The sequence below is a fragment of the Haliotis cracherodii genome, unplaced genomic scaffold, assembly GCF_022045235.1.
Source record: "Haliotis cracherodii isolate W230 unplaced genomic scaffold, xgHalCrac1.p SCAF_7, whole genome shotgun sequence".
Classification (NCBI taxonomy): domain Eukaryota; kingdom Metazoa; phylum Mollusca; class Gastropoda; order Lepetellida; family Haliotidae; genus Haliotis; species Haliotis cracherodii.
Genome location: NW_027266330.1, coordinates 19,796,330 through 19,821,416, shown reverse-complemented (window position 1 = coordinate 19,821,416; position 25,087 = coordinate 19,796,330). Strand labels below are relative to the sequence as shown.

General features: G+C 39.9%; 1 protein-coding gene across 2 annotated transcripts; it reads right to left on the bottom strand.

Annotated features, from left to right (window-relative positions):
* Nucleotides 1-482: 482 nt before the first annotated feature.
* Nucleotides 483-24,673, bottom strand: LOC139448029 (glycoprotein 3-alpha-L-fucosyltransferase A-like). Of its 2 annotated transcripts, none has more exons than XM_071229530.1 (2): nt 24,620-24,673; nt 483-2,520 (listed from the first exon to the last, which is right to left on the bottom strand). In XM_071229530.1, exon 2 carries the CDS (start codon nt 2,507-2,509, stop codon nt 1,337-1,339), a length of 1,173 nt encoding a protein of 390 aa, XP_071085631.1. In that variant the 5' UTR covers nt 2,510-2,520; nt 24,620-24,673; the 3' UTR covers nt 483-1,336. The 2 variants fall into 2 exon arrangements, with proteins under 2 accessions (XP_071085631.1, XP_071085630.1); XM_071229529.1 differs by lacking the exon at nt 24,620-24,673 and adding an exon at nt 8,062-8,151.
* Nucleotides 24,674-25,087: the final 414 nt, after the last annotated feature.

Below are 25,087 nucleotides of genomic sequence, written 5' to 3'. Positions count from 1 at the left end.
CACACTTCTAACAAGTCCTCTTTTGTCGGAGTCGGTTGCGATCAGTCGTCCCATTGGCCAGTGGAGTCTGGGTGAGCTATGGTCCATGATCAGAACAATATTAGTCCACTTGCAAGTAAAGATACAAGATACTCTTTCCACCAACAAGACCAGAATATATTTGCAAGATACTGGATCCTTCGCCATCTCCGCTGCATGTAGACATCGTCATGTTGAAAATGACCTGAAGTGAGTGAGTGGGATGGGTTTTACACCGCTTTTAACAGTATTCCAGTTATATCGCGGCGTGTCAGCTTAATGTGTGAGGAAAGCCCGAAATGATGCAGGTTTCAGACGTTTACCACTTTGGTGAAACCTACGAGCACGGGTATGGTGCTGACAAACCTAGAAACATAATCGGGGCGAACCGGGATTCGAACCCACAATCATAGGTTTCTGGTGTGCCCAAGGGACGCAACTCTGCACAGCGAATCGCGGCGCCTTAGACGACTGGGCAACCCATGCCCCCAAAATGACCTGAAGGTAATATAGACACATTTGACTTCATCATCAGTAGATGATTAGGCGTTTAAGGATTGAGATCGTCAGTTCTGTCAGATACAGTTGTGAAGTGTCGGGTGTTTACAATGGCTTCAACTTCGTACAATATTGTTCGATATGACTCATTATCAAACGTTCACCAAACTCGCTGAGAAGAGGAAAACGAACCTGGTCAGACGTTCCCAAACGCCAACGATATGGCTTGCTGATCTAGGGTTGAATTTCCAGTCAATATTACCTTTCAGAAGGTAAGACTCATTACGTTCCTGGCTCATTTCTGCTCCTACTTGTTGCAGTTCTTTAGCTGCACTGATAAAGTTAGTACCATTGTCACACCATATTTCTTTCTTTTCGGGCTATGGACATTGAAGCATGAAGGAACGAGTCTGTATCCAGAGAATTTGCTGTCTCAATATGGACGCCTCTGCCCACAAGACATGTAAAGAATGCACCAAAGTGTTTTATATTATCATTAACATACATTTTTAATAATTTGAAACATTAGAATTAAAGTGTTCGGTTCGTACAGTCGTAAACATCACTATTTATATTTGCATTTGTATTAACACAAGCCTCCAGCATAACCATCAGCATCAAAATCAGCACAAACACCAGTATGGACACATGCAACATCTGGATCTTGAACACGTGTATTGAAGAGCACACAGAGAGAGCAAACATAGAGTTAGTTCTTTAACAAGTGTAATACAAGAATCAACTAGGGACTCCAACTGCCTCGTGTGCAAATCTTGAATTGATCTTCAATGATTATGACACGTTTTTACATTCCAAAGCACTACGGCAGATCTTTTGGCTGTTCTATGCACTTTCCGTCCTTCAGCCATTGTTTCATATCTGTGTGAGATTTTCTCGTAAAATTTCCATGTAACTTGGCACACAGCTGACACCTCCAATCAAAATTTGTTCCTGAATTAATGTATTCATACTTGTGCTTCTTTTCTAAAATTGCCCCCATAGCTGTCTCATTCCTCTCCAAATATCGGATATAGTTCGCCAAACTCTTTGGACTGTCAAATGATGCTGTGTTGATGAAGGTTCCTTCTGGCAGAAGACGTGCATAGTCAGCGCCTCCACGAACGATGGCAATAGCTGAAGTCCTGAACGTGTTGTAGAACTTCTCTGTGATGTAGTCTTTACATAGAGAATTTTCAAATGAAAGATAAAATCTATACGTGGTGTTTAACAGTCCAAGACACTCGAAGGACCTTCCTTTGGGACAGTCATAACTCTTCTTATTTCTGCAGGCGCCATAAATGTCGACATCAATATGTTTCCGCAGTTCTCCAACATACACTTCCCTCTTTGAGGGTGTACGACAGTTGCTTACAAACCAAGCAATAGATCGGCTTTTCCGTCTTACAACATCACTTATATTCACACTGCCTCCAGTGTACACTATCCTATTGTAAGGAAATGGTATATCCGAATCCAGTCGGTACGTCAATGTCCAGTTAAAACGTCCATTCCAGTCAGGACGGAAAATCGTGTTAGTTGAATAGTGGGGAGGTGCTTCCCATCCATACATAATCCACACCTGGTCCCACTTGGTGTTTGGGTGTTTTGATGAAGGCAAATTAACACCATTGACAACCACAGCATCAGCTGATGAAATATGTGCCTCGTCTGTACTTATTTCACACGAACGAACGTAACAGTGGGCGAAAGATGTAACTGTCTTGTACCAGGGTGGGACGTTCATCCACACAATGCGTTTAGTTGCATGTGGAGGATCTGCTGAAGTGATGACCACATTTCGTCTATGAAATACGAGGGGATGCTTTTGAGAGACCTCGAGAATGGACGTTTCTCTTGTGTTAACTTTTGTTGAATTGAAAATTGTGATTTGGAACACAACCACATCTGGATTAACTGTCCAATAGAAAGCCAGAGCAGCGAGAGTTGTCATTGACAGACATATAAACAAACATCTTTGGTAGTTGGAATTCATTATGTCCGGAGCTGAAAAAAACGTTGTAAAGAATGATTATTATGGCATGCTTCATTACTTTTATGGACAAACATTGTGTCCTGAACACTACCAAACTAATATTCAATATTCCTTGGTGTTGTGTGTGCATGAAACTTCTACATGTATTTGCCCACGTGAATTCCGGCTTTGTTGGTTGGTATGTTGTTTAACGCCGCACTCGGTAATATTCCAGCTATATGACGGCGGTCTGTAAATAAACGAGTCTGGACCCGACAATCCACTAACTAATATCATGAGCATCGATCCACGTAATTGGGATCGATGACAAGCATCAACCAAGTCAGCGAGCCAGACCCGCCGATCCCGTCAGTTGCCTCTTACGACAAGCATAGTCACCTTGTACGGCAAGCATGGGTTGCTGAACACCTATTCTACCCCGGGATCTTCACGGGCCAGAAGCAGAAAGAAGGAGGGAGGCAACAAGAACTGGTGGGGGGCCTGCACCATGTAGCCATTCACAGCAAGCATGGGTTGGAAAAGGACCCCAATGCGAGTCAGTGAGCATGGTTTTACGCCATCGTGAGCAATATTCCAGCAATATCGCGGCGGGGTACGCCAGAAATAGGCTTCACACATCGTGCCCATGAAGGGAATCGACCCCGGGTCTTCAGCGTGACGAGCGAAACGCTTTAATCTATAGGCTAATACACCTCCCCACATGTGTTTGGAACATTGCCGACAAAATAAGACCAAATAATGTTTGAAAGTTAGAAGACTATGTTTGATTGTTTTAGAATGAACTCAATCATGCACATTGTAATGACTAACTATGTCCAATCAATAGTCTGATGCTGATGCTTATATCGTGAAAAATAAGTCCTAGCAATGTTATGTTGTGCATCCAGGTCTACAGAGGCGAACTCACTACCTTTGAAGATTTGAACAATCAGCATGTGTTGTAGTGTGCAGCAATGCGCAAAGTGTTTATTCTGCTCACGTTAAACTCCACACAGTCAACTGAGTACAGGGTATGGAGAGAGCTGGTTATATTTTACAACACAGCTTCAGGGCGTTAGCTAATCTTAAACCACTTCAAATATCGATTTCAAAACCAAATGGGAAAACCCATTGCTACTGCTATTATGAGTTAAAATGCGTCTAAAAACATTGGAAAATGGTAACAAAATTGTAACAAATCAAACTGTTGATAACTGCAATGGTGTGGTTGAATAAGGTATATAAAGTTCGTGAGAGAATTATGAGTTAGAAATGAATTAATGGAGACATGACATTTCAAATTTATCATAAGAGTATTCTGGACATTTCATATTTATCATTGGATTGAGGAAGCGTATTAAATTACTTTTGCTTTCTGCAAGTAAGACGTGCGAACTGTCATTGTTTTTTGTTAGCACACTCTGTTGGGTTTATTTTGTTTGGGGGGGGGGGGGTACATAAAGAAAAGCCACGCCCTTACAAATCCGTGTGGCTGAGGAGTAGAGATTGAGATATACAGACTTGTAGATAAGTTAAAACTATATCTGATCGATATAACCAAAGTAATCAATGATGCGGTTACTTCAATGTTGAGCATTTGTCCATTTAAGACCCGTGGTCTTCACAATATATGATTTGTTCTATGGTGTTGAAGTGTTCCATCTATTGTATAAGATTTCTGACCTCTGAGTTATAGTTATTAATTAACACACACATATAATAGAGGGAAAATACTGACACGCACATATATAAATGATGTCACGAAATTACTGACGCGCATGTAGAAACATATCAAACGTTATTAATATTTGGAGACAACAAGTTAAACGCAACAGAAAGAGTATAAATGACGTTCGATATATTTCTGCATGCACGTCAGTAATTTCTTCACATCATACTTGTGAAGAATCCATGGTTTGATAAACTTTATAGCATCTAGAAAATGGATTTTCAAGAGATTCGTGTTCATTATTGCATAAACTACAGTGATCGTTTTCTCTTTCTTCCAATTTAATATAAACATTACCACAATTACTACAATTCGGTGTAAAATTATATAAGGAAGATTTTATGTATAACTATCTACAGAAAATTTATGAATTATGTTGAAGCAATTTTGGAGATAATTGTGTATTACCGTAGTGTTTAATTTAAGCTCCCATTCCCTGTGAAGTGTATTTAGGGACTTCACAAGGTCAGAAAGTAACCACTGTATTATGACGATTTATCCAATAATGTGGAATAGCAATGTATAAGTTTGAAATAGAGAAGATATGTTCCAGTTAGACTAAACTCGTTTTTAAAACATCAAATTACTTCAAATGTCTGTCACTACGTCAGCAAAGGTCCGTCAGTGGTCAAGCGTTGCTGTGCATTGGACAAGAATGAACACCACCGAGAGGAGAATTAACAAACGAATATTTATATGGGCGGATAAATCAACAAGAAAGAACTTGAACTTTATCTACAGAATATTGTATCGTATATCACAAGTTCAGCTATTCCTGTGGAAAACGGCTTTTAGTTAAGACTGTGCAAAACGCTGCTTTTAATAAGTATATAACCATATGGGAAACTAACGTCCAGGCGGAAACTGGAGTGCGTGGGTCAGGCAGAAGCAAACTTCGGACATACAAGTCTTTCTAGAAAGGGGCGGGGTATATACATATAGTTATAGAAAGGAATTCCGTCCGTCCGTCCGTCCGTCCGTCCGTCCGGCCGGCCTTCTTGGGACACTTGAAAACTACTGCATAGAACTTTGTGAACACTGTCTATACCAATAGGGGAGGTGCAATGCGAATTTTGATTTCAATATTTGGATTGTCTGACAAAATGCAGCTATTTCTAATATATTTACTTGGAATGTTTTTGCTCAAACAATTTTGCGACCTATAACTTGAAAACCACTTCATGGTATGTTTTCCGTTTAAGACGCTTGAGGGGATTCAAATAACAGTAAGGCCTCGATTTGGGGAATTAGCCATTGCGAGCTAGCCTTTAAACAAGAGAGAAGAGAGCTGTGAGGTACTTAGGGTTTATTCAAGTAAGTGTGTCATACCATTCAAATTACATCAATTAATATATAATAGTGACGTACAATGATAATAATGATAATGTCCAAGATTATTGCGCTTATATAGCGACGTGCATGCACGTCTGTGTGTGTGTGGCTGCTTGTACTAGTCCGGACTGATGCCGATTTATAGTGCTAGCTCACTTAGATACCATGCCGCAGTTTAACATGAATACCTCACTTAGACACAGTATACTGACTCCGAGCCGACCAGTCCTTGTTTTAGCCCCTCTTTACCCCCACAGCTCTACTCGTATCACATTAATCATTACCTCGAAGTTGTAATTTCGGTCTCTGTTATCTGCCCGTACCTGCCGACTTTATCTTTGATTATGTAATTTACTGTTCGCGTGAATGAGCTTGCCAAGGAGCAGCCGTCATGGTCGACCAGTGGCGATAAGAACGAGAAATACTGGTCTAGCGACTTTCGAATTTTATAATTTCCTAGTTTAAGTTTAATTTGTGAAAAATATAAAAAGTACAATGAAATATATGCACTGTACTATCCTACTACATATTGGCTCAAATGACCTTATAGGCCTTAAGGGTAAAGAGATGTGTAATCTAATGGATGCAGACATGGATGAAATACATAAGATCCTGCCAAAAACTAGCATTATCCTGTCGGAAATGTTGCCGCGCAGAACAATAGTTCTTGTGATAAGATGTTTTATTGAAAGCAAATAAATTCATTACTGGCAATTGAAAGCAACGTACAGGGTGATAACTCGACAACTTTTGGATAGGTTATTCAAGTCATCGACACGAATTGTCCTTTCCTGTCTAACTTTTAAAGTGGTCCAAACGTGGGTAACATTCTCCCACCCTCCCTCCCAGTGTATGCTATTGTGCTGTAAATGCATATTTTTAGAAGCAATTCATTATTACATTTTGCTCAATTTAATGTCATGTATGTTTAAGACCATATTTTAACATGTATGTTGTTTTTCTCATCATTTATCTTTCAGCACTACCAGCAGTTGACATCCCCTACAAAGCATGAGACATTGACAAATGGAGCAGGTCAGTTGGTTTGGTTTGGTATGGCTATGGTTTGGGGTTGGTCCAGCGGCCTGCTGGAGGGGGATGTTCCGACGGCTTGTGAGGTTTTTGCTTGATTGAGCACGGCAGCTTGCTGAGTGTTATTCGACGGCTTGTCGACAGGGGCAGGGAGGGGAGTTGCTCATCTGTGGTTACCCTCGTGGGTTATCTATCCTGGGGTTTGAGCTGTTCGGGTGTTTTATAATGGCGATAGGATATTATTTGAGAATATCTCTCCCAGGGTACCGCCATCAATACTGAATGAACTACGCCCATATTTTGCCACACACGAGCGTTTTGTTTTGTTTTCATGTTGGACGTTTTAATTGTTTGGTTTTTATGAATGGATATCACAATAGTTCTTGTGATAATGATAATAATCCCTTTGTATTGCTCTTTTTCCATGATAGAAAGAGCATCATATCAAAACATGACGTTTGCTTGGACCGGATTCGTGTATTTTCAGTCCGCCGTTATATAGCTGCAATACTGCTCTTTTCGGCATTGAACAACATTTCTCAGTCTTAATTTGATTGCCCGTAAGTTAAACATGATTTCTTTGCACAGTTACTTATTGCTTACTGTTTGTACCGTCAACCTCACTTCACTGACCCATGTGCTATCTAAATCAATCACGATACTTGTCAAAAATGGTCACTGGTGAAATATATTGCAACCACTGTTAAGACACGTTTCCGCCTTTATCATTCCAATCAACATCTGCAGATCTGGGAGTATCAAACAAAATAATATGAAGTCTGACCTCTCCCCTTTCTTCCATCAATAGCCACGAAACTATTACATTCTCCACGATCTTTATTCCAGGGTCGATCCAAAAACGGACACACGCACGCACGCACGCACGCACGCACGCACGCACGCACGCACGCACGCACACACACACACTTTCCCTCTGAAAATTACGCATAAATCTGCCATGACCGCCATCTTTTCCTCCCCGCAAAAATATAATTACAAATTACGTTTGAAAAATAGTCGAAAGTATAAGTATCATCCGTCAGAGGAATAAGAGAAATCTTAAATATATCTAATATATATAACTTTGTGTCAAGATTTACAAAATTATTTATCCGTCTCTAATCTATATCCATATGATATGATCCAAACACATTTAAAACACGATGACCTGATAAGGTAAGATACAAGAAAGCAAACAACGACAGGCCAGCGAGGTCATTGTGACCCTGTGTTCAACATCACTGTGCTTTTGAAGAGATTGTTTCTTCAAGCACCAGACGGTACCCGAACTTAGCTCTGAGCTTGAAAAGTCATGGTCTGGTCTATGATTGTGTTAAAAAGTGACATTAAAATTTAGAACGGACATTATCAACCAAATAACAAGTTTGACGCTTCACTAATAAAGTTTTGTTTTCTTAGGTGCAGTAACAGGAATGGCAACACAAGCGATGGCTTTGTTGGCATAAAAATGAAGACGTACCTTGGACAACCAGAATCCAGTTAGGTATCCGACAGCGAAATTGAATCCTGTATAAACTACACCCGCCAACCCATATACTCCAACCAGCAACACACCTCACACAAATAGATCTGCTTGAAAATCTGTGCTATGTTAATTTACTTCCTCTTAAAGTATTCAGTGTTTGGGCGACTGTTATCAGCCAAGTAATACTTTGGTGACGTTTTTTGGTTACAGGTTGTTCCATATAAAATTTAATGTTTAAGGCCTTGGTAAATCTAAATTCAATAACATATAGAATCGACTGTCGTCCGTTCAACCGGTCAGAAATTGCTGAATGAAGGGAATCAATCAGGACTTTGAAAATAAATGTACTTCTGTACTTGTGGTTTTTTGGGGCGGTCGGGTAGCCTAGTGGTTAAAGCGCTCGCTCGTCAAGTTGAAAACCCGGGTTCGATTCCCGACATGGGTACAATGTGTGAAACCCATTTCTGGTGTTCCCCGCCGTTGCTAAAAGCGGCGTAAAACCACGTACTCACTCACTTGTGGTTTTAAGTCGAATGGATGAGCAGACGTCTGGAAAATTGGTTTTGTTCTGATTTTTCCCTGGACCCCAGCTGGGATGTCGTGCCACTTTTTATCGAAATCAGTCTTGCAGGTGTCTTGCTTAATCCGGATTGAGAGGGGGTTGTCTCAAAGCAAAGGCTAAATATTTCAGGGTTCAACCAAATTAGATGTGTATTACATGGCCTACATGAGCGAATACATTGATATACATTAACAGTTTATTTGTATTACAATATTCATTTAAACTACACATTCAAGTGGGATTGTGTACATATTTAGATAGTCCGTCATTGGAGCGACCCTTTGAATTAATTTCATGTGTTTATGTATGTTCACGGTGTTCAGGAATGTCGATGTGCGTTCTTACTGCAATTCATTGGGGGGTTGTTAAGTGTAATTGAAGACATCAGAGTCAGAGTAAGGTTTCGTTTCCGTCAGGTCGTGTCACCATGATTATGTGTGTTGACAAAGTAGAGTATATCAGTGTGCTTGTGAATTGTCACGCTTTCAAATGTGACGGATAAAGGTGCAATCTGACTACCTTATTTCGCAAGGGCTTATTTTAATACGGAAGCAACCTGAATATAACGAATACTGGCTGTCCTTCATCGTCCTGTGCATGACATTGCGTAAGACTACTGACCTGACAAGTTGACTGTCTATATACAGTCGTGGTATTGTTAGTTGTAGCAGTGGTAGTCCTAGCTCTAGACATTAACTAGTATCATTTGTAGTAGTAGTAGTAGTAGTAGTAGTAGTAGTAGTAGTAGTAGTAGTAGTAGTAGTAGTAGTAGTAGTAGCAGCATTCGGTGCAGTGACAGTAGTAGTGGTGGTGGTGGTGGTGGTAGTAGTAGTAGTAACAGTCGGTGCAGTGACAGCAGTAGTAGTAGTAGTAGTAGTAGTAGTAGTAGTAGTAGTAGTAGTAGTAGCAGCATTCGGTGCAGTGACAGTAGTAGTGGTGGTGGTGGTGGTGGTAGTAGTAGTAGTAACAGTCGGTGCAGTGACAGCAGTAGTAGTAGTAGTAGTAGTAGTAGTAGTAGTAGTAGTAGTACTGGTAGTAGTAGTAACAGTCGGGACAGTGACAGTAGTAGCAGTAGTAGTAGAAGTGGTTGTAGTAGTAGTAGTAGCAGCAGCAGCAGCAGCAGCAGCAGTAGTAGTAGTAGTAGTACTAGTACTAGTAGTAGTAGTAGTAACAGTCGTGGCAGTGATAGTAGTAGTAGTAGTTGTAGTAGAAGAAGTGGTGGCGGTAGTAGTAGTAGTACTAGTAGTAGTAGTAGTGGTGGTAGTGGTGGTGGTGGTGATAGTAGTAGTAGTAGTAGTAGTAGTAGTAGTAGTAGTAGTAGTAGTAGTTATTATAGAGTGTCACTAGAGTGTGGAGCAAATTAACTCAGCTCTTAATTTGTTGCAGCCGACTTTATTGGCAAACACATCAGGGCCCACTTGCACAAAGCAGGCTTAGCGCTAAGATAATCGTAACTCCAATACTTTAACATAGGCTTACAATAGTCGTAGCGCTAAGATCGCTTTGTGCAAGTGGTCCCTGGTCCGTATCTTGTCAAAGTGTTGTTTTAGCTACTCTCCTTTTTATCGCTGTAATACTGTTGTGTAGCTAAACTGGTTGTATATTTGCGCTGATGGAATTAAATTGTGATCTCTGTCAGCGCAGATTGGTTTCACCTTTTCTTTAATTGTCAATTATTAGTACAATTAGCCGTCATTAATAAACCAGTGAACCTATGACCAAGTTTATTAAAACATTTTCTGACACCCCTGATCATAGGAGCACAGCTCCGTGACACCTGACTAGACTAACATCTAGGCTCTCAAATGAACATCATTTACAGAATAAAAACAGTTGTTAAATTATCTTAATAAAAAATATAATAACAAGAGTCTTCAATATTTGATAAATAAACACCAGTTTTGTAAACTACTCCTGCCATATATAATGTTGCCTGTAAATACTGTTTTTGACACGAACCCTTGCTTTATTGTGAACTTGCATGGTGTTTGTTGTCTTGTACAAATTTGCATGTATATGTACTTGCTAAAGTAGTTTGATAGATACCGAAAAGGGGCGGTCGGGTAGCCTGGTGGTTCAAGCGTTCGCTCGTCACGCAGAAGACCCGGGCTCGATTCCCGATACGGGTACAATGTATGAAGCCCATTTCTGGTGTCCCCCGCCGTGATATTGCTGGAATATTGCTAAAAGCGGCGTAAAACCGTACTCACTCACTGAAAAATACCACCCTGTCAATGATGTTATCACACGTGATAAGGGGCGGTCGGGTAGCCTAGTGGTTAAAGCGTTTGCTTGTCACACCGAAGGCCCGTGTTCGATTCCCGACATGGGTACAATGTGTGAAGCCCATTTCTGGTGTCCCCCGTCGTGGTATTGCTGGAATATTCCTAATAGCGGCGTTAAATCAAACTCACTCACTCACAGTTGAGATGTGTATGAGTAAACCACACAGTCGGTAATAATATGACGTGCATTACCACCCAGCTCCTACGCCATGGCATTTGCATTAAACACACACACTTCAATGTCCATGTACTACACATGGTATGACGATCAAACAGACGGCAATAAGACAGCTAGATATCATGTCTTTGTTCGCAGTTGATGTGTGATGTACATCAATTGTCCTCACTTCTCCTAGAAATGGCTGTGCCCTGATGCTCCTGTTGATATTGTGCTAGCGAGCAGTGTTGGGAACACAATGACATGCTAAACAAAGGGAGTGGGTTGTCCTAGGCCGTCACACATTACCTTGATATAGATCACGTTTCAACACAACTCGAAGCCAGTTACTCTGCACACAGAACAATATTCAATACATAGAGCCTTAGGCAGCTTCACATCGCGTTGTGTTATGTACATCAATTGTCCTCAATTCATCTAAATAGTTCCCACACCTTGACATATCCCTTTCACTATCTGTGTGTTCACATGTGTCAACACACAATCATATAACTGATGATATGTTTTGCGAATGCAGATAAATGTTGCAAGGAGGTTCTGTGTGTATTATCACCAAGTGCGTTCAAATGTCAAGACGTACCATGCATCCCTTATCATTGTTTAAATTTTCCAAATTATGTTCAGGGTTAAACTGAACCCTACAGAATTTGAAACCAGGGGCACACAGGAAACGATAAAATTTGTCATCGTGACGGTTGAGGAATTTGACAGCATGGGGTAGCTTTCTATATGTGAAGCTTTGCTCTGTACATTGGTGTACAGATATCGGGGTTGGAAGGTTAAATCGCATATTGTACTTTAAAATGCGCGCATTCCAGGAAAAAGTCGCAATGTTTCGGTAATGTTTGTGAGAGAGGGAAAGCGATTTTGAAGCACAGAATTAAAGAAAGACATTATATTTTAAAGAGGTTATCACGCTTGTGTGTTTGGGTGTGATAAATATCCTGTATTAGGAATATACACCATGTATTTAGCTCGCCAAGGCTCGCTAAATACAATGTTTATTCCTAATGCAGGATATTTACCATCCCCAAACACACTCGCGTGATAACCTCTATAGGTCGTTCAGACCACTAGGCATATTTCACATATTGTCTATTAATCTGTGTACAATGGTTAGATATATAATCGTTTTGTTTTTCTCCAGAAAACTCATGACTTGCTTTCGAGAATGTGTGCGCGGGTAGGCCAGCCCACTAGTTGATAAGTTGGCTAGTGATGCTGGGCCCTGTTCCACAAAGCGATCTTAACGGTAAGATGATTGTAACTCCCATACTTTAACATAGGCTTACGACAGTCGTAGCGCTAAGAACCCACGACCATAGGTTTCTGGCGTGCCGTAGGGACGCAACTCTGCACAGCGAATCGCGTAAGAACAAGAAGATCACATATACATTTGTTGTCATCACACTAGAGCCAAATCGGAACTTTCGTAATCCAACCGAGAAGGCAATCAGACACATGAGATAACTAACCCCAACCACATTGTTGGTTTAAAGAGTTTTCTGATATAGATAATGAATGAAGTTATTATGCACTGGGTATGTTTGGGAGCGAGGATGCTCAGGCCCCCATCAACAATGGGTGATATGATACTCCGCCTCTAATTGAAAACCTGAGTGGAGAACTGTTTTGCGAATTGCGAAAGGTTTGTTAAATCATAAGCCGCGCTTAATATTCTTATATTATTATTTACAACTATTTGAAGTTTACGTGCATGCTGAATTCAAAGTTTGGACATAACATGATTGTTGTTACACGGGACCCAATTACTATGTTAAAGTTCTGTCATGAAAATGCATGTAATTTTAGTTACACAGGCCAGTATATGCATAATGAGATATGGGCCCCAAACTCCCATACTACATGTCTACAGTCACATATGAACACACAATGCCATTTAGAAAGTAGCCAATTGTCATAGACATTATATTTGGGATGACACTTTCTCCGTAAAGTACAGATTCTCGTACTTTTGGGGTTGAGTCCCGTCCAGGATTCAAATCACAGAGAGCCCCCCCCCCCCCCCCCCCCTCCCCTCCTGATCGACCACAGAACCTAATATTTTTAGAATAGTATTGTTGGACTACTTCCACATTCCTGGGGAAACCCCTGGGAATTTCCCTAGTACGAAAACATACATAAGCATTATTTCTGATCATTTAGAACCTTTAATCTTGGTCTCAGCAATTCAGTATACATTGAGAAACGTAAGAGAGCTTGACTGCATGATTGTTTACGAATTTCCTCGCTACGGCCCATCCTAATGAACAAACGAAAAAATGCACATCCAAACTATCGTCAGTATCGACTCGATCTGTGTCTAGGCTAACAATGATCGTCTCCAGCAATCTACGAATTTACCTTGGTGTCTGTTTGACGCATCCATAATCACCTTTTAATAATCGGTTAGTTGATCAATGATGACTAACACATGTAACCGCCACAGGTTCATTAACAACTTCGGAAATCCTCCCCTGACGTTTATCGTGTCGGCCATTTTGACGTCTTGTACTTGATGTAAATGTATTACGACGCGCTGTGATTGTGACTGACTTACTGAGGTAGTTCATTACATACCTTTCTCATCTAATGGGGATATTATATGAACACATGTGTTGCGTTAGATGTTTCTGAAGAGCAAGTTCTGCATCCATTCGCTCATGTCACCTCTCTTTTTGGGGAACTATTTTATTCCGCGATATAGCTGGTTGTTGTTTGGCTGTCAGTGTAAACATGAAGTCACACGTACTAAATAAAATTGTGTTTAGATCTTGGCCTACATCCTTTGAGGTAAGAAATTGTGATAAAAAATTATAAGAATTGACTTTCACTTTGAGTGAGTTCATTGGATTATGAACCTTCATAGAGTGAGGGCCAAACATTGTATGAACGTCGTCGCAAGCTCCGACGTTCATACAGTTTGGCCCTCACTCTATGAAGGTTCATAATCCAATGAACTCACACAAAGTGAAGGTCAATTCTTAAGTAAAGAAACAGCTTGGGCATATTCAGCGCCATATATAGTTTAAAGACTGTTGCCGGAGATTCCGTATTATTGAACAATGGCCTATTTAAGTACATGTACATTTGGTGCATATTGGAACATGTTTGGAAGATGTTTGGAAGTGCTAGGTACGTTGGCGAGGAAGCTGTGAATGTTCCAGTGAACTGAAACGTTACAAACGCCCCAGATGAATTATAAAAAAAACTGTGAACATACGTGCTGTGGCGGTGAGGTGATTTACTTTGCACAGTGTACCCACCTTCTGGCAAAAGCCCTGGAATGACACGAGTGGTCAAAACGCAAAGTCAATAACGTGTGTGGCCGCCTTTTGAAGCAACTCCAACCGTACAGTTTCTCCTCATAGACCCAACAAGTCTGTGAATAACGTATAGTGGTATCCTGTTCCATTCACGTTGCAGAGCAGTTCAAGTTCCCTGACGGTAGTCATCTGTGGGAGACGTGAAAGACGGTGCCCAAGGTAATCCCACGAATTCTTAATTGGTGAAAAGGCAGTCCAGTGAAGAACTAGAATGTTGTTTTGCGCCAGAAATTGCGTCGAGACCAGTGCTGTGTGCGCCCGCGCGTTATCCTGCTGGAACGTCGGCAGATCGTGATGTTGACGAAAGAGTGGGACGAAGTGATATCTTAGAATGTGATCCCTGTAGTACACGGCGTTGACCGTACCACGACAGATATGGGGCAGTGTCCTCCCACTGATACCTGATACCAACCCACACCACCACGCTTCCACCACCACAGCGGTGTCTGTACAAGGCAGGTCATCAGCGTTCCTCGGATTAAACGAGAACAGGACGCCATGCCAACGCTGTAATCTCCAGTGACGATGTCCCTCAGCCCAGCACCGGGGATCGTTTCGATGTCATTGCGTCAGGATGGAGCCAACGTAAGGTCGTCTGACATTCAAACCGGGGGCACGCAGTCGAACACATACAGCGTCTGAGCTGTTTTCTCGTCGACCTGGAAGTGTCTCGAATATAGCTGGGAACAATATTGGCGATCTTGTCGTGGCGTTGTAACTCTTGTGGTTCCGGTCTGCTGGAATTTCTGATTAAGTCTGTTAATTGTGGAATGATGGCATCCAAACCGTTCCGCGACAACTCGTGACGTCACAAGTAACTAAAAGACTCCAGTAATCATCGTCAATTCTAATCGCTATAAGCAGCATCTAATATTTCTCAAGATTTACTTTCATTTACTGTTATAACCACATAATAGGTACCCGACAGTCCGATAGGGCTAACTGTGCATGGCGGAGGGATATGTGATGCCAAGAAACTTGGTAACATGGTTTAGTTTGACTTCTTGGCGCGTGTCTGAATTCCAGTGACAGTTTAAATATCCTAAAACGGACTTATCAGCAAATCTCGCGGCACTACGAGGGACAGATATCAGAGAAAATTATGCCACCGCAGCCAGAAAAAAATAAATCTACTGCTTCCTTAAGGAAGCCTTGGTCGTCAGGAGCAAAAAGCATCGTTTTTTCCGTCTATTTTCCGCTTGAAAAAAATCCACGTTTTTCCGTACATTTTCTGGACGCTCACCAATTAATTAATCTAATGAATGTTTTGTCGTTTTTCCGTCCATTGCCCATACACGAAAATAACGACATTTACGTGTTTGTGTCTTGATGGGATATGTGACGTTAGCCAGCTGAGAATGTACATGTTGACGCACAGATGCATCGATTACAGCTTACATGCAGGCCCTTTATTCAAGCAGGAATGTACAGGAAAAAATATGTATTACTAACAATTCTCTGGGTACTAATTACCTGTGTGGATGTTATCAGTTGTGCGTTCTAAGATACAGTGATGTTAGTATCTGCTACAATTAACAATACATGTATATAATAAAACACAAAAATATACTCTCTGCCGGAAGGTGTCGTGCCAATCATTCTATAGCGGTACCCTGCTAGGGACGCATTCGCATGTGCAACTCGCAGTAAACACAAAATTCAAAGTTCGAGGATTTATTCAGATTCATGTCAAATACGGGAGCCATCGCACATCACACAACAAATAAAGTTACTCAAATACACATTGTAGACTCTGTGAACACCATGGTTCCTCTTTATTTAAATCGAACATGGCAGTTTTCCCCAATTCTCAACCACGTGCTTTCATAACAACAAATCGGATTTTTTCTACTAAGGGAGATAATTATAAACACATGTTCTGTGCATACCACTAAGAATATCTCGTTACATCGCCTTCTCCTACCGGTACACATTCGATCGGGTTAGAATGATTGTTTGACTAGACGAATCAACTATTCATACCCGATCCAAAAAAAATATCCGATTTTAGTAACAGTGCTATTACATGACAATTGAAATGTCTAATTAGCAGATCAATTACAGAAAGTGACCACATGTTCTCAAAGTTGTCAATAAACTGAAAATCATATCTATCGGAGACACACCAAGTAACTTTGAGTTACCAAGTTTTATTCATTACCATATTTACTACAATATAAAATACTTTAGTGTTCCATTTTTTCAGAGGCGATGGCATACACACAAAAATCATATTGCCTCCGTGTGCGAGTGAAGGGAATACTTGGCATCTTAGTTCTCGGCTTTGTACATAATAGTAGGATATATTTACTAGCCTCAAATTCCAGTCACCGGATTTAATCCGGTCGGACGAATTAATGGTGTAATTCAGATATTTACAAGACGCATTTATGAGTTTTTAATAGATTTATATAATTTTAATACGCGTCCGTAGGTCGCGAATTTTTACAAGACGCATTTATGTCAATTTGATGAAATAAATTATGGCAAGTTTACGAGTTACAATTGTTTGTTCTAAAGTACTGCAATATGACAGATATAACGGACTTAACGGTATAACAGAACTCGTTGTGTTGGTTACAAGAAATATATCCCAGTTCGAATACGAGCCTGTATAAATCCCGACTTCAGTCTTATAAAGAAATGCCATAAACTCCTTACACTGTCCGTGGTACAAACTTTTGAACTCGACCTATGAAATTTATCGAGCAGAATTAAGTTTGGACAAAGTAAACATATGCGACAAAGATGTGCAAAGGCCACGATTAAGGTAACTAAGCATACACATAGCAACGCACACTGTGGTTAGTACAGCTTTATAAAATCTGTGTTCAGAGGAGAAACAATGTCCGAACAAGGTGCATGGTTGGCTTCTGACAACGGAATGACATTATCTGGGATAAAGCTAAACTAGAGGAATTACTGAATCTTTTTCTCGGGTAAGTGTTTTTTTTTTTATATTTGTACTTATTAACATAATGTAAATATATAAGATACACTTTTTGTTCATTTTAAAAGTAGTATTTGTTATTATTTTCTTCTTTTTTTCTTCAGGAATAATCAAATGGGCTTTTGTCTTTAAGAAACAAATAGTGAAATAATGTTCCAAATAAAAGTTTAAAAAAGCATGTCTAACTTTAAAACAACTCCTGTGTACACCTGCGAAATTTGCTTCAAATCATACGGCTTAAAATCAAATTTAATGAGACACAGAAAAACTTGTGGTTCATTAAGGCAAAACTTTGAGTGTGGGAAATGTCCAAAAACATTTGAACGGAAAGATTACCTCACTGAAGACACCAAATTATACCATATTAACAACAGAGATACTTTGACATGTCAGTCCTGTCAACGTACTTTTCCCAACTACAAAGATTATAAATGTCATGTTCTACGTTCTGTGAAACATCATTGTTCACGTGTAGGTGTGGATAAAACATCAACTCAATTACATACATGTTTTACATGTTGCAATTCCTTTGGAACAACTAAAGCTTTGATGCAACATGCAAGGTACTTTCATCTAGATATCTCTAAAAGAGGCGAATGTGAAAACTATCAGCCCTTAAATGCACCATCGCAGTCGACATTGTCCCGAAATCAGCAAATCTCTCAAACAGGAGGTGGTCAAAATGATCAGTCATTAAATGCACCCTCCCATTCTAAAAGGCCGTCTGGAGATCAACAACTGGAGGACACATCACAATCTGTACGGAAACGTAAAAAGAAGGAAAGAAAAAAATCACCACACAATTCACGACAGGCTCACAAAGGGCAGGTGAGAGAGTATGAATATATTCCCCAGGGTCAGGATGGATTAGACCCTTTGTTTTTCCTTGTAAAGCATATGTCAGAGATCATAACTGTGCAATTAGTTGGGGATTCAACCTTCATGTAAAATACGGTAAAATAGGAGCAGATGGTGACAAAACTTACACGGAACCTTACTTCAGAAACAAAATGTTAACAAGTACACAAGCTGATGATCTAGAATATCAGTATAGTTCACTCACAAATGAATTATTTCGAAAAATGGACAATTACGAAGGTGACTCCTCAAACTTGATTTTTGAAAAAGGTATCAGTTTGAAATTATCAGTCCTCAAATTTCATCCATTTCGAGGGTCATCATTTTTGACATTACCACCTGACTTAGAAAAAAAGAAGCATTTTAAACATTCGAAATTTATGCGATGATAAATATTTTGTTTACTCTGTGTTAGCACATTTATATCCTTCGCCAAACAAATGGAAAGATTTACCCACAGAGTATGAACCATACATGGATGAATTGGATCTTACTAGCTTTACATTTCTATGCCACTTGCAGATATCACACGCTTTGAAAGGGTCAATCATTTATCCATAAATGTGTATGGGTATGAACATTCTACAGTATTTCCTTTACGGGTAAGCGATAATACAGGTGTCCCAGACGAAAAGCACATGGACTTGCTGTTGATAACTTCAGACATAGAAGAAGAAGAAGATGATGATTATTATGATGATGAAAGTACAGCACATATCTCTCATTACTGTCTCATTACAAGCATGAGTGGTCTGTTATACAAAAAGAGAGGGGATAATACAAAATATGTATGTAGAAAATGTCTGTGGAGTTATTCTTCAGCAGAAAGACTAGAAGCTCACCGACCCTACTGTTTTCAAAAAGCACAAACTGTTAGAATGTCAAAGCTGGAAAAGTACACTCGAAGTTTTGGATTAGGCAAATTATCGTAAACATCTCATATTCCATTTGTAATATATGCAGACTTTGAAACAATTTTAGAACCATTGCCAGCATCAGACTTACAGGATAAGACAACAAACACTCAGCGTATTCAAAAACACATTCCTTTCGGATATTCATACAAAGTTGTCTCAAGAATAGAAAAATACACAAAACCGTTAAAAGTATACAGTGGAGAGAACGCTGCTCAACATTTCCTAGAAAACCTGACAGATTATGCAGAAATTAAAGACATTTTTGATAACCCTCTCCCAATGCAACTCACAGACGCTGACCGTCTTCTGATAGAAACCACTTCAACTTGTTACCTCTGTCAAAAAGAAATAAGCGAAGGTCAGTCTACAGTATTGGATCACGATCACCTCACATCAAGCTTTAGAGGTGTTTGTCACCAAGAATGCAATGTGAATTACAAAGAAAGTCATCTCATTCCTGTGGTTCTTCACAATGCTTCGCATTACGACAATCATCTGATTCTACAAGCTGCCGAAGCATTCGCGGACAGAAAGTTGAGTTGCATTCCTCACAACACTAAACATTTCCTCATGTTTCGCGTTGATGATTTAGTCTTTTTAGATTCTTTCAAATTTTTGTCTGCGTCACTTCAAACATTGACGGATAATCTTAGAAAAAAGGGAATGAATAACTTCAATCACCTACGCGATCATTTTCCAAATCATGTGGATATGCTAACGAGAAAGCTGCCATTCTTTTACGAGTATGTCGATTCTTTCGACAAACTAAATGAAGTTGAATGTCCCGAGAGAGACAAGTTCTATTCCTCACTGACAGAAGATACAATAAGCGAGGATGAATACAATTTTGTGAATCGTATCTGGAATGAATTTCAAATTCAGTCAGTGAAGGAGTTTATGGAACTCTATGTGTCGGTCGATACACTCATCTTAGCAGATGTCATGGAAGCCTTCCGCGACATGTGTCGTGAATATTATGGTTTGGATCCTTTTCATTATTTCTCCCTTCCCGGCATGCCCATGGGTGCCTGTTTAAAAATGACTGGAGTCGAACTGGACCTCATGCAAGATTTAGACCAGTATCTCATGGTGGAAGGGTCAATAAGAGGCGGGGTTGCCATGATTGGTCATCGCTATGCCAATGCAAACAACGAGTACATGGAGGATCAATATGACGTGTCTCTTCCTGAATCTTACCTTATGTATTTTGATGTTAATAATTTGTAAGGGGCAGCCATGTCTATGCCTCTGCCGGAAGGGAAGTTTGAATTTATGTCAGAAGGTGAAATTGGTAAGACTGATTGGCTCACTCTTGATCCCGAGGGGAGCCATGGTTACGTTTTAGAGGTCAATATATCTTATCCACCGGAATAACACCGTCTCCGTTCATCTATGCCTGTAGCTCCAACAAGAGAGAGTATTGGCTATGCTGACTTTTCTCCCTATCATAAAAAAACTGCTCAAGGACATGGGTGTGAAGGGAAAGACATCTACAGGAGTGAAACTGTTTTCTACTCTCAAAGACAAATATAACTATGTCATCCATATTGAAACTTTGCAGTTTTATTTGCGCTTGGGTCTGAAACTGACTAAGGTTCATCGTGCCTTAAAATTCACTCAATCCAGGTGGATAAAACCATTTGTTGATTTTAATACAGACGCCGAAAGGAAGCAACAGATGATTTTTCAAAAGATTTCTGGAAATTATGTACAAATGCGAACTACGGAAAGCAATTACAGAATGTGAGGAATTATGAGCAAATAGAAATCATTAACTCAACAAATAGATTGTCAAAATATACAAGCAAGACCAATTTCAAACACTTTAAAATTTTCTCTGAAGATCTTGTTGCAGTCAAATTAAACAAAATTTTGGTTACTTTAAATCAACCGGTGTCTGTAGGATTCACGATTTTGGAACATGCAAAACGCATTCTTTATTCCTTTCACTATGATATCATGTTGAAAGAATACGGTTATAAACTGCGTTTACTCATGACTGATACTGACAGTGTATTTTATCAGGTTACAGCTCCCTTAGGTACACATCTGCGAGATCCATTTGAGCTAATGTCGTCGCGCATAGAGTTATTTGACACCTCAAATTTTGCCTCGGACCACCCGCTTTATTCTACAAAGAGAAAGAAGGCATTGGGTCTTACGAAAAGTGAAGTTGGTTAGAAAATTATTAAAGAATACGTAGGGCTTGAAGCAAAAAATTACAGTTTCATTTTTGTCGAAGCTCCGGGGGTTACACAGGAGAAGAAAAGAGCAAAAGGAGTTAAAAGAGCCTACGTTAAAAAACGTATAAGTCATCAGATGTTTAAAGATTGTCTGTTTTATCGAATCGCGACATCAGCAACCTTTCATTTGATTCGAAGTTACGACAATCAACTTTTCACTATTAGAACAAAGAAAATTGCCCTTTCACCACTCGACGACAAAAGATATCTGTTGGAAGATGGCATTTCCAGTGTCCCATATGGCTTTGACACATTTTCAAGAAAGTTATGTAAGATTTTTTCAACATGTTTAAACATGCTATCTATTACTTATATTTAGGACATGCAATGACCATTGAAGCTCATTTTAATGCCTGGTTCTAGACAACTAAAGTTGGAGAGAGAGAGAGCAGGTTTGTATCACGGATAGTTAAAAAAAGAACTGACATTATAATTGATATTTACATGCAAATACATATCAACACTGTAGATTATGCTTCTCATGATCATTGTAGCTATAAATGTATTGTAAAAATAAGGTTGTTTTTTTCTCTCACAGAGTAATGGCCAGATCATGTATCAAGGGTAAAGAGATGCCATCTATCTGAATTGCTGCCCCTACTAATGCACGGGTCAGTGGAGAACCATGGTCACCTTTGTCCCCTAGTCACAGAGATAGATGGGCCGACAGCGTGTCGCTTGGCGGACAATCGCAACCCATTATGATGAGGGTTGACCAGGGACTGACCGGAGCCCCCCCCCCTAAGAATTATGACATTAATGACAAAGCACTGACCAGATGCAGGGCATCTGGAAACAAAGGATTGAGCTGACGACCCTGGGTATATAAGTGACCAGACAAGAGGTCTGGGAGAGAGAGTTTAGACCTGGCCTACGATTGTAGCACTACAGTCATCGTCTAAATAAACAGTTGTGGACCCTCGGACGGACTTGTGTTGTTCATGCCGAAGTCATCACTTAGATCATCCAACGCTAAGTGTGATACATGCTTCTACACATGGAAATATGTCGCGAGATCGACAGACTGTCTGAAGGAAGAAGTCCTCCTGCAATCCTCCGATTGGTTCCAAGACAGGAAAATCTGTGTACAAGATGCTAAAAACAGAGCGGATGACCTGCATCCGATGACAAGAGTTATTGTCAAGAAAGCCAGACTTCGCCCCGTTGTAGTTGCGGACGAGGTAGAAACAGCGGACAACATCAAGTACTTGGAGTCGCTGCTTACCATATGCTGTTGTCAAGAACTCTGTAAAATTATTAATCACCTCTGTCTTCAGTTTTGTTACACTTGTTGGGTGGAACAAGGAGAAGAGGAGGAAAGTCACACCTGTAGAGGAGTGTCCGAGGAACTAAAAGTCAACAAGTATTTTGATATGGCTTTTTCCCAGCTGGACGACGACGGCATTATCGAGAAGTGGATCGAGCTGGTTCGCAACGATCCGTTTGTGAACTCCGTGCCGCCTCTGACGTTTTGTCAGTATCAATGTAAAGACTACAGAGACTCTAAATTGAAAAATTGTACATGGGTTAGTGTCTTGAGAAAACGCGTTGTGAAAATGCTGAAAACTTCAGAAGATGTATAAATGATAATATGAACAACAACAACAACAACAACAACAAAATGTGGACACTACAATTAAAGGTTATGATACTAAAAGTCAACAGTATCAACCTCTCAGCTTGGAAAATATATCACTTGTTTATTGGTGTTTTTGAAAAAAAACTTACTGAATGTTTTGAAATGTGTTACCAAATCCATGTTACAGTGCATGGAGATTATAAATATGATAATATAACTTGTAATTCTAATTTTTACGCATAATCATCATTTAAATCATAACAATAATATCTGTTATTTTGAATGATATAAATGTTTGATCGAACAAACTATTAGTTCAGATGAAATCATGGCAGCAAACCGAAAACAGCAGTCTCAGCTCGGTGACAATGACACGTACCCTTTGGAGGATTATTATTTCAATCCTCGAAAACCTGGAGCATATTTTGGATCTCAAAAGTTTCATAATGCATTAGAATGGTTTGGTGGAAAGTATTCCTTGAATACGGTAAAGAAGCTTCTGAAAAAACAAGATGCCTATACTTTACACAAACCAGTAAAATACAAATTTCGGCGGCTTCGAGTAATTGTCAATAAAATAGACGAAATGTGGGATTTAGACCTGGCGGACGTCAGTCGCTATAGCAAGGTTAATGGCGGAGTGCGTTATTTACTTGTGGCCATAGATATTCTGTCCAGATACCTGTGGGTAGAACCGTTGAAAAACAATAAGTCAGATACAGTGACCGAAGGTTTGAAATCTATTTTAGGTAAAGGACGCATTATGGCATTTCTTTATAAGACCGAAGTCGGGATTTTTACAGGCTCGTATTCGAGCTGGGATATATTTCTTGCGACCAACACAACGAGTTCTGTTATACCGTCAAGTCAGTTATATCTGTCATATTGCAGTACTTTAGAACAAACAATTGTAACTCGTAAACTTGCCATAATTTATTTCATCAAATTGACATAAATGCGTCTTGTAAATATTCGCGACCTACGGACGTGTATTAAAATAATAGAAATCTATTAAAAACTCATAAATGCGTCTTGTAAATATCTGAATTACCTCATTAATTCGTCCGACCGGATTAAATCCGGTGACTGGAATTTGAGGCTAGTAAATATATCCTACTCATAATTACTACAGTTAATACTAATGTGCGTCCCAAGTGTTTTAAATGCATGGACCTATGCACGTATGTTTTTGTTTGGTGTTTAACGCCACACTCAGCAATATTCCAGCTATATGGCGGCGGTCTGGGAATAATCGAGTCTGGACCAGACAATCCAGTGATTGATATCATGAACATCGATCCACGCAATTGGGATCGATGACATGCATCAACCAATCAGCAAGCCTGACAACCCGATCCCGTTAATCGCCTTTTACGACAAGCATAGTCGCCTTTTACGGCAAGCATGGGTTGCTGAAGACCTATTCTACCCCGGATCTTCACGGGTTCTGTCATGGTAGATTGGGTGAGGATGCGATTAGATAAAGACACAAGTACCATGGACTATATTATTTTCTGCTCATGCACTTTGCCCTTATGCTCTCATGTTAGTGTAGGTGACTTTTGCGCAACGTTATTTGATGTACACTGTCCAGTTAGTTGAGATCCAAACATCAACTGTGAATTATGTTATCAACAAAAAGGATTGTACTCACAATAATACCCGATAGGTGATGAGCGAGTACATATATACTCCGAAACGTTGTGTTCCCCATACGAAAGAGGTTGACATCTATAAATTATCTGCCTAGTTTTGCAACATGATATCCATTCACTCCCCCAGTCTATCAGTTCAATGCGCGAGGGTCAAGGTGACCTAACTGAAGTTCATTCACTCGCGCGTAAGATACGCACATGCTAGTTGATTCAGCATGACCCACTTACAACCATAAATATTTCAGCCACTAAAATTTTACACTTGTCAATGAGGCCGCTGTTAAAATTGTTGGTTTTAAACAGCGTAATGTAACTAATTCGGCAAATAATAAAAGTAATAATAACAAACTATGGTTTGGAGTAAAATGTCAACATGCTAAAAAAACAATACACGAAGGCTAGAAAACTTTTTAAAAAGTGTGCTTGTGTGTGCTTGTGCTTGTGCTAGTCCGTGTGTGTGCGGCTGC